Genomic DNA, 10,939 nt, shown 5'->3' with positions numbered 1-10,939 from the left:
AAGCATCATATGAACAACAATGCTAATGCTACAGGCTTTGCCTTTGAGGCAGCCAAGAGGTGCGGTGGTCAGACACTATGCTGGGCAGGAAGACCTGACTGAATCTTGCCTCAGATACTTATCAGCTGCGTGACACTGGACAAGTCACTTAACTGCTATAGTCTTAGTTTCCTCATCTGTAAAATAAGGATAATACCTTCAGGGGTTGTTATGATGATCAGCTGAGATACAATCTGTAAAGCACTTTTGTAGACCTTGAAGTACTATGTGTCAACTATTATGATTATAATCATACTCCATTGGTGAATGGAGGGGGGGGGAGGGAATAAACATTTATATAGTACCTATCATGGACTAGGCACTGAAGTAAATGTCTTTTTAATGAATATTATCTCATTTGATTCTCACAACAACCCTGGAGGTAGGTGATATTATTACCCCCATTTTATAGTTGCAGAAACTGAGGCAAAGAGATGTTAAGTGATTTGCCCAGGGTCATACAGCTAGGAAGTAAGTATCTGAGGCTGGATTTGAACTCAGGTCTTCATGACTCCAGGCCCAGTGCTCTATCTACCAAGTCATCAACTGTATGGGAATGACAATGGTAAAGACAGATTTAATTGGATAGTCAGATTGGAAACAACTTTGGGGGAAGAAGAAAATCAGGAATCATGGGCAGCTTTTTACATTTGTAATCCCATTTTGGGATTAATTGGGTACATCAGAGAAATTTGACTCACAGTAATGGCATGTGGACAAGCTCTAGTAAAAGAGAGGTATCAAACACTCACATAACTGGATTAAAATGGAATTGGGAAATATTTAACAAAATTAATAAAAATACAATAGAACATAGCTAATGTTAATATGTGGTTTTCTAATTCAATCTATAGCCCAATGCAATCCTTATGCATGGTTTAGTTCCTCTCCTTTTCTATTTGATCTAGATACCACTGTGGAAAAGAATCCTACTTTATTATTCTATCTCTTCCAAGAGTCCCTTCTTCCTTCCTCTCTGTCAGATTTACCCAGCCTACCAGTACCATTCCATAATGGAGGCTTTCATTCCACCATAGGACTTATTTCCAGTTATTACCAATACTACTTACTGACGAAAAATACCACACTTCACAGGTGAGCTAATGTAAAACTAATTTTTTTTATTGAAAATACATCTACAAAGTAATGTTTCTCAGTCCACACTGGATGTATCTATCTGCAAAGCCAATAAAGGGTAGAAGGGTATTATCCTAGAGGACCTGATTTCTGTAAGAAACAGAGTTAGTATAAAAAAAAACCAAAAACCCCAAGATATGAGCCACAATCCATTTTTCTCCAAAGATGTCACAGAAAGACAGCCACTTTCATGAAGTCTTTGCAGTGTATTTTCCAAATAGAGCCACAATAAACATTAAATGTTACTCCATATAGACTAACATTAACTTTTTATATGCACATAATGCAGTGGATTTCTATAAAAATAGTTCTAATTACATATCAGAAGATGTGTGTGTCTAGATGTTCAACTTCTTAGCAAAAGCAAATCCATCCTTTGCTGCTTTCAGTTATAGACTCAAGCACAGCTTGTATTGTCTGACAACTCCCAGATGATTGCTTTCACTAGATATTCCTAAGGGGGGGGAGGGGAAGGGGAGTAATATACCTGTCTCTCGACTCAAAATGGAGGAGTTGCTTTGTTTTAAACTAATGCTCCCTCCCTAAGTGCAATGAACTACCAATCATTTGTCATTTCTACTGGGAACAAGGATGATGTAGCCAAATGTTGTGAATAATTTGATAAGTGGAATTCTAACTCAAAGAAATGTCTCATTTCCTCATTTGGTGAATATTTGATCACAAAGATAGTTTAACATGAGAGGTCCTCACTCAACTTTCAACTTCCTCCCCATCTCTAACCACACTGAAAACCTCTTCCATTTTGACTCCTTCAATATGCATGAAAAATGAAAATATGTAACGTTGCTATTTTGATCTTCAGGTTTCCTTGGGGAATGATTTTGGACTGAACAGAAAACACATCAGAGTAAAGAGTATTTTAAATCTCTCCCCCTTTTATTCTTTCGATTTATATTCCCCAATGGAGACCCATAATATATACCATCCATTCACTATCTTGCTCTTCATATTTTTTTTCTAGTTCCAGTAAAAGCTTGAGCACTCCATTAGTTTTCAGTTTTATTTTCTAAATTACTATTCTTAGTAGATATAGTGGGTAACAATTTCCTTCTCCCTCCCCCCTCCAAATTTCCTCTGTTGGGAGGAAAAGGAAGTGCAGCTCGACCTCTCACTCTTTTTTTCCCTTACCAAAGTTGGGCAGGATATTTGGTGGTTTCACTCCTGGAATGAACTCTCTCTTGGCACAGCTGCCAGTTTGGAAAAGATGGCTTCTGATCTAGGACTGGGAAACCACCCTGCCATCTCTGCCTTAGAAATATCCTCCCTTCAAATCACCCCCTCTAAGAAATGCCTTTTATTGCAAGATGCCAGGAAGGGACACAAAGGTGGTAGGCATCTCACGGCCAGAAGCTCCCTGATCTGGCCTTTCCTATGCACTTGGATGTAGGTTCTGCTATTAGTGAGATGAGATAGAAAGTCACAAGCCAGATAAAGAGAGATTCTAATTGCCCATCTTTTATCTGGTTGCAGTTGTATCAAGCTAAACTATATTTTGGGACCTAAACTGGATTGTGTTCTATGGATCGAGAAATTTTGAAATAAGAGTTAAGAAAAAAATATTTCTAGCCTCTTCTACCTAATTTTGACTTTCCAGCTTATAAAAAACAAGATCACATTTACAGGGTTGTGTGTGTCATATACACTTGCATTTTTTTTTTTTGTTGACTTGGTCAACAATCTTTCTGATCTCTTTTTGCACATACCTAGGCAAGACCAGTAGATAACTGTTCATTTTTTTCCTTTTGTTTTGAGAAACAGAATGACAATCAGTCATACATTTTGGCCCCATCAAAATTTTGTTGATCATTTTTCAATGCTATCCAATCAGGAGGAGAGAGCAAGATAAAGGATTTCTGGAAAATAAGATGCAACTGGATGGAAAAGTTACATTTCATTGTGCCGGTCTACATCTTGGTTTCACTGTCAATGGGTTTTTCGGTCTCATTTTCCTGGGAGATGAGCTGATAGGGTTTCTTCATTTCATTCTCTTCAATAACAGAATTACCCATTTCTGCATCTTGGTTCTTCAGCTCATGTCGTGATAAGTGCTCAACAATTCCTGCACCAAGAGAGTCTCCCAGGACATTCGTGGTTGTACGAAGACGATCCCTGTGGGATGAAGAAAGGAAGAAAATCAGCTGCATTATCAATGGGCCCACTTTCATGGTTGTTGTTGTTTTTTAAACCAGGCACTTTTCTAGAATCTCTTGCCCAACCCTTAACTTTCACCTGCTGTACCCAACCTGCTCAGCCCTGCTCAGGCCCTGCCATTTGATTTCTCCACTCTTGACTAAGGCTGCTGAGCAATGCAGAAGAGAATTACAAAATCAAGCACGTGGGCGGGTTCTGTTTTGTTTTTGTCCTGTATCCTCAGTGCCTAGCACTTGCCTTGTACATAGTTGGCATTAAATTCAAAAGTCTGTTGAACAGCTCTTACTGCCCTAAATTTATGATCCACCAGAAAAGCCAGGTGTCACTGAGGATAGAACAATAGGCTTAGAAACAGGAAGATTCATCTTCATGAGCTTAAATCCAACTTTACACACTTACAACCTATGGACAAGTCACTTAACTCTGTTTGCCTCAGTTTCCACATCTATAAAATGAGCTGGAGGAGAAATGGTAAACCACTGTAGTATCTCTGCCAAGAAAACCCCAAACGAGACCACAAAGAGTCAGACATGACTGAAACAACTGAACGACAAAAACCCCAGATGGATTCTCATTTGTGCTAGACAATCCTTGTAGTCTGTTTTTCTCATCCTCCTTACTCTTTTAATCATAATACCTAGTCCAACCTTTTCGTTTCTCCTCTTGCCCTCACCTTTAACTCCAATATCCCATTCTTATCAAAGAGAATTGTCTCCTATTTAATATCATAGGATCAAAGAATATGGATACTGGAGGGACTTTAAAAACCATGGTCTCCACCTGGCTCATTTAGCAAATGAAGAAACTGAGGTTCCAAGAAGCATACTATTATAGGATCATAGATCTAAATCTGGATGTGACTTCAAGAGGCTATTTAGTTCAATGTTGTCATTTCGTACATAAGGAAATAAAGTCTCACAGAAGTTAAAATGATGGAATCCTAATAAAGCTGCCCCCATCCCCAGTATTCAAACTTCATTATAAGCCTGGCCCTAGTGAACAGCAGGCCCACTGCACCTGCTACCACCCCCCCCCAATGTCCTAACTTCTTTGTATATGCTCCACCGCTCATTGGAACAACAGGTGTGTCCCTGAAATCTTAGTTCCCACAGAAACAGTAGGTGTGTCCATGTGGTAGGAACCTAGCTACTGCCTCTACCTGGTCACTGTCCCAGACCCATTCCCACAGAAACAGGTGTGTTCTTGTATTCAATCACAATCACATCATCCATCTAGCCTAAGACAGGACCACAATACCTAACTATCTGTCTTAACCAGACAGGACCACAATAGCTAGCCAGTTGAAGGGCAGAATGACCAGAATGTTTAACCACTGAACCATAGATGGGACCCCTTCTCCATTATCTAATCCCTTAACAAACTCCTCCTGCCTTTTTAATATTAATGATATTCCTCTAGTCTATGTAAATTTCTGTTATGTAATTGCATCTTTGCCCTATAAAAATCCATCTACTTTCTCTAAAGCTGTTGGTTCCTCTTGGAACTTAGCCCGCTTTACGAGAGGCATCAATCTCAATAAATGCCTATCCTTGGATTAGAGGTGGTCTGACTGAATTCTTTGAGATGGTTCCACCACAACACATCATGAAACTGCAACAGTTTTTGGGTGGGCAGAGCCCCCACCTCAACAGTTTTTAGCATCCCTGGGTTTAAACCACAACAGCTTTTTGGCATCCCTGGGTGGGCCTGAGTCTCTGACTCTGACCTCCCCCTCCATGTGGAGTGGAGTCTCTGATTCGGACCCTTCTAATCCAAAGGTAAGCCTATCTTTTTCTCTTCTCTTTGCTGGGAGGTCCTTCAAGCACCTAGGAAGGCTTGACTGGATCACTTGGGGTTAGCAAATTCCTTCTAGACAGAGGACACTCTGCTTGAGAATTTCGTGGGACATTCTTTATGAACTCAATTCTTCATCCTTCAGTGAGACGCCACTGAAGAAATGAGTGTGGCTATAGGGGGATTTCTTTAGGCTTACTGGCATTTAGTACCAACTCCTAGCACCTGGTCTTTATATAATCTGGAAGACCAAGAAAAGTTATTGCTATCTGTGCTTTCTGTTTGTATCTGTCTGCTCTGTGTCTGTGTAAAAATCTCTGTCTTCCACCTTGTAAGACTTAAAATGCAGCCAACCAGAAAACAAAAAACTGTACCTGGGCTAGAAAGATTGATGGTCTCTTAAAGAAAGGATGTTGGCAAAAAACAAAAAACAAAAAAATCTCTCTCTCTTTCTACTTCCTTGGACTCTGGCCAAGTTCCGGAGGTGGAAAGACAGATGGAAAAAAGGGGGGAATGGGAGACTTCTCCCCTAAGATCTATCTAAGAGAAAATGGGTCACTTCACTGATCAAAGAGAGGCAAGTTTCAAAGCTGCACTTTGGAATAGGACTAGCACTTAACCCTTTCCTGTGTCACAGAAAGAGAACTGTGCAATATCATTGGGAATATAGATCCAGGTAATTGAATTTATTCTGGTTACTATTTGGCATGAAGAGAAACTGGGAAATGCATAGATATGAAAAAGAGATGCCTCAGAGATGAACCTTTGAGCTCTCCAGTATGGGGAAGAGGGGATTAGGTGCCGCTGGATCTTTTTCAGAGTCCCACTCACTTTGACTGGAAGTTCAAAGCTCTCATTTTCAAGAAGTTTTTAAAGGAGTGAACACCTAAATGAAGTTTACTTGAGCAAAAGGTAAAAAAAAAACCCTCACTATGATTCTTCTCCCTGCAGTCCTATCTCTGACAAAGTTAGGGCTATGGTGCCTTCTCACTGTGATCCAACTCTGACCAAACTAAGGATACAGTGAAAAGTTATAACTGCCAAGATCCTCTTCCTCATGGTCTCAGCTCTTCCCTGGCTAGGGCTACAGTGCCTTCTCCCTGTCATCCTAGCTCTGACAAAACTGAGGATACAGTGAGAAGTTACATCCACTAAGATTCTCTTCTTCATGGTCTCAGCTCTTCCCAGGCTAGGACTACAGTGCTTTCTCCCTGTCATCCTTGTTCTGATTGAGGGAAGGATACAGTGAAAGGTTAGAACTGTTAAGATCCTTCACTCTGTTGTCCTGGCTCTGACTGAGCTAAGGTTGCAGTGCAAAGTTAGAAGAATAGTAGGGAATCTGAGTTAACCTCCTCCACCACCTGGTGAGGAACAAGTGGGGAGGCACAGCAGCTACACTGGGGCCCTACTGGCAACAGCCCTAGGTGCCTGAGTACCCTGAAGCCCACTCCTCTAGGTAAGCAGATGAACCTTTCCTCTCAAAACCCCAAGTCCTTGCTTCCACACCACCAGAACCTGTAGTTTCTGCTTCAAGTTCCCCCAAACCAAGCAACCCCTATCAGGAAGCTTGTGGGTTCCTCCAGGACCCTCCCCCTTATTCACCAAAATCCCCTCCTCAATGTCCCCTTGGAACTTTAATTCAGCCTCTGTACTCTACAACCTCCTGGCACTACCTGGTCCTTAGTCTCTCCCACACAAGGAGTGGTACCCTCTTTCTACTTCCTTCCCAAATTGACTACCCCCACAACCAGACTCTGAAACTGTGGGGAGATGAGAAAAGGAGAGGAGAAAATGAAGTCAGAAGTCAACAAGCCTCTACACTTGGTAAGACCAATCTTCTATCAGTAATTTTTATATGTGATTTGGAAATGCAATTAATGTCATCTTACTGTTTGTGTTATTATTGTATTTCTATATTGTAATAAAATTCTCTTATATGGTAAAACTTGAGTGACCACTGTGAGCCAGAAATGGTGGTAGACAAAGCAACTTTTAATCTGAATTTCTGAAACTGAAAGACAGTGGAAAAAATGTTTAAAACCAGTTGTGTTATTTTATTAAGTCCCGCTAATACTGTCTTAAAGCTAAAATAAGTTGGCTCTTACTTATGAAAATTGTAAAATTGCTAAATAAGTTATTTGGGATTATTGTTATAATGTTAAAACCTAAAACTGACCCCACAGCAGCTCTAGGGGTAGACAGGGTAGACACTCCCTACTCCCCTCCCTTAGGAAGATGGTCAAGCTCTCCTCCAATGTAGTGCTATAGGGGTTGACTGGAGGCCACATGTGCAAACTACCACATACTGGAATCCTAAAAATAAAATATGGGAACCCTGAAAGACATTCTATCAAGGAAAAAATCAGTATTGAAAGTAAAGGACTTGCCACACAGAAAGTATGTGGCTTTCATCAGTCCAGAAGAAGAATATCATGGGGTACACAGGCAGATCAGCCCCTTCTTTAGGGTCTCTATTGATTTCTCCTTATTTGCAAACTTTTCAGATCCCCAGAAACCATCTGGTGGGCAAGGTTATCAGCCCCAGGAAAAAATAAAAGCTTGTTTGGGTTATGTGGGTTATAACCCACAAGCTTCCTGATAGGGGTTGCTTGGTTTGGGGGAACTTGAAGCAGAAACTACAAGTTCTAAACAACAATCTCAGCTTACTAAGAAATGAAATCTCTTATGTATGTAAGTCATGGTAAACTTTTATTGCTTATTGCAGCTCCATACAAATAAAAGCAATTGTATCTAGCCCTAAGCTGTGATTGGTGAGACTAGCCATTTGAGGTAAAAGCCATTGGGACTGCAACTAGTTTTATTTTGAGTTTGAATTTAGATACATTTGTCTGCATTAAATTAGGATCTGAGAGAAATGCCACAATCTACTCAGAGAGAATCCTGCTACAGGTGAAGGTGTGCTTTTGGGAAAAGTTGAGAGGGCAATTTTTGCCTTAATCTAAAATGGGAACCTCCTGACTCAGTTTCCCCATTGTCTTCCTTTGAAAAAGAATGTTTTCCACCTAGCTCTTCCTGAGTCTGTCTATGAGGCGAAATTAAAGTGACTCTTACCTGAATTCAAACAGAGCTAAGGATGTTTTATCCTGTCATATCTGGCATGTTCCTGCTTTTTCCTTTTATGACAAATTTCTCTAATTAGAGCAAGTGATCAGTAAAAGATATAAATACAATGTAGGTATGTGAAATTTTGCTGTTCTCAATCTGAATGTGTAGTCATTCCATATCCCAAACAACTGGGTAAATTAATACATGGGCTTGTCATCTGCCTGCCTGCACAGTCAAGTGAAAGGTTAAATCCCTGGAATAGAACATTTTTTCTGAATGATATGGGAACAATTAGACAAAGGGAAAAGAAGCTTGTGAAACAAAGGTACAAACACAAGTTAATCATTATCCCATATACTAAGGCTGGGATACATCTGAGCTACTAAAGTATGTGTTAGATTTGAGCTATTCAGCCTAAAATTATATTCCTTTATACAGCCTAAATAGTTTAGTAAAAAGGTAATTGGCCTAGTCAACTACCTGTTACTAGATATATCTGTCTTTCTCCTTATATCTTGGGCCCTGCATATTGAACTTGCCTGTCAGATTTGTGTCTCTCCCATTACAGGCCAATTCACCTACAGTTGGCAGCAAGCAGTGGATACCAGTCCATACTCACCTATCATCACCTGAATGTGATCTATGCTCAGTTCCAGTCAACCTCCTTCTCCAGAAGCACTGAGACAGGGACAGCTCTACTCCCCTTTACAGCCTGAAGAAGCTACAGAAGCTGAGATCTTTTTCCCTTTTCCCAAATGAATTTGGGTGCCAACTCTTTGAGAGGGGAATGATAGAATCCTAATAAAGCTGCCCCCATCCCCAATATTCAAACTTCATTATAGGCCTGGCCCTAGTGAACAGCAGGCCCACTTCACCTACCTAGCCTCAGCCCCTCGCCCCCAATGTCCTAACTTCTTTGTATATGCTCCACTGCTCATTGGAACAACAGGTGTGTCCCTGAAATCTTAGTTCCCACAGAAACAGTAGGTGTGTCCATGTGGTGGGAACCTAGCTACTGCCTCTACCTGGTCACTGTCCCAGACCCATTCCCACAGAAACAGGTGTGTTCTTGTATTCAATCACAATCACATCATCCATCTAGCCCAAGACAGGACCACAATACCTAACTATCTGTCTTAACCAGACAGGACCACAATAGCTAGCCAGTTGGAGGGCAGAATGACTAGAATGTTTAACCACTGAACCATAGATGGGACCCCTTCTCCATTATCTAATCCCTTAACAAACTCCTCCTGCCTTTTTAATATTAATGATATTCCTCTAGTCTATGTAAATTTCTGTTATGTAATTGCATCTTTGCCCTATAAAAATCCATCTTGCTTTCTCTAAAGTTGCTGGTTCCTCTTGGAACTTAGCCCGCTTCACGAGAAGCATCAGTCTCAATAAATGCCTATCCTTGGATTAGAGGTGGTCTGACTGAATTCTTTGAGATGGTTCCACCACAATACATCATGAAACTGCAATAGTTTTTGGGTGGGCAGAGCCCCCACCTCAACAGTTTTTGGCGTCCCTGGGTTTAAACCGCAACAAAAATACTTGCTGAAGGCCAAGTTAAGTCATTTGTCCAAAGTTACACAGATAGTAAAATAAATGGGTAAGCTAGGTGACTCAATGGATAGAGCTTTGGGCCTGGAGTCAGGAAGCCTCATCTTCCTGAGTTCAAATCTGGCCTCAGACATTTACTAGCTGTGTGACCCTGGGCAAGTCACTTAGCCCTGTTTTCCTTGGTTTCCTCATCTTTAAAATGAGCTGGAGAAGGAAATAGTGAATCACTCCAGTATCTTTGCTGAAAAACCCCCCAAATGGGGTCATGAAGTGTCAGATACAACTGAAAACGACTGAACAACAACACAATAGGTGAACCGGGATGACCAACAGCATCTGCCATCAGCTCCTTCAGCTCCTCTGCTCTCTTCCTGGAAATAGCCCAGTGTTGCCAATGCATGTTTTCTCTGCCTTTGGCCACAGAAGAGGAGTTTTTCTCCTGTTGATCTTTTTGGCTCCTCATTCACACTTCTCCCCATACCTAAATGCCCTGCTTCTCCTTTCTCCTACTCTTCCTCATAGGACAACTCAAATGCCACCTCCTCCATGAAGCCTTTCATCATTCCCCTAGGTGGTCTTCTCACACCACTTCGACACTCTAATGTACTTATGCAGCATGGTACATCTATGTATGGGTCAGGCCCCTGATCAACCATAAATAAACTGAAGGGCAGGTTGATTTCTTTCTGTACTTAGAGCAGTGCTTAACATATAGGCAGTGAATAAAGTTTTGTTTAGTGAATGAATGAAGATAATGAAAGAATTTCACTGTAATTCCCAACTTGTTCAGAAAGCTGGTTAATTTACTTATGATACTCCTCCAAATTTGACTTAAAAATCTTGTGACTATTTGGTTATACAGGAAGTAAAGTATTTCTAACTGTAGCTGTTACCCTCAGATTACTCACAATTGGCCAGAAGCTTTTTAGTGACTGAAATAGTTTTGGGGATACTTTCTTTCCTTTTTATTTCTTGAAAACTTCCTCCTGACTTCCTCCTTATTTTCCTTTTCTTATGACTCTCACTTTCTTTTATACTGTGAAATTGTTTATAAACTGTTTATTTAAAAACTCCCCCTGCTCTCTATAGCAATTCATTCCTTGTTCAGTGCTGGAACCTCTCCCACTCCCACTCTCTCTCCCTCTCCCCCCCCCCCCCCCCCCTT

General features: G+C 40.9%; 1 protein-coding gene across 6 annotated transcripts in view; it reads right to left on the bottom strand.

The window, feature by feature from the left end:
- Positions 1 to 1,140: 1,140 nt before the first annotated feature.
- Positions 1,141 to 10,939, bottom strand: part of SLC1A3 (solute carrier family 1 member 3) — a 202,322-nt gene continuing 192,523 nt past the window's right edge. For 5 of the 6 annotated variants that reach the window (XM_069096147.1, XM_069096150.1, XM_069096149.1 and 2 more), the window contains one exon: positions 1,141 to 3,306. In XM_069096147.1, the coding sequence (XP_068952248.1) occupies positions 3,102 to 3,306 (205 nt within the window). In that variant the 3' untranslated portion in view covers positions 1,141 to 3,101. The remainder of the gene's footprint in view (positions 3,307 to 10,939) is intronic. The other variant, XM_069096151.1, reaches the window with a different exon arrangement.

Source organism: Petaurus breviceps, unplaced genomic scaffold (genome assembly GCF_028583685.1).
Source record: "Petaurus breviceps papuanus isolate PSGF00001 unplaced genomic scaffold, PetGlider_PUasm1.0 229, whole genome shotgun sequence".
NCBI lineage: Eukaryota > Metazoa > Chordata > Mammalia > Diprotodontia > Petauridae > Petaurus > Petaurus breviceps.
The sequence above is the reverse complement of the archived record's forward strand: the minus strand, read 5'-3'. Positions and strand labels throughout refer to the sequence as shown.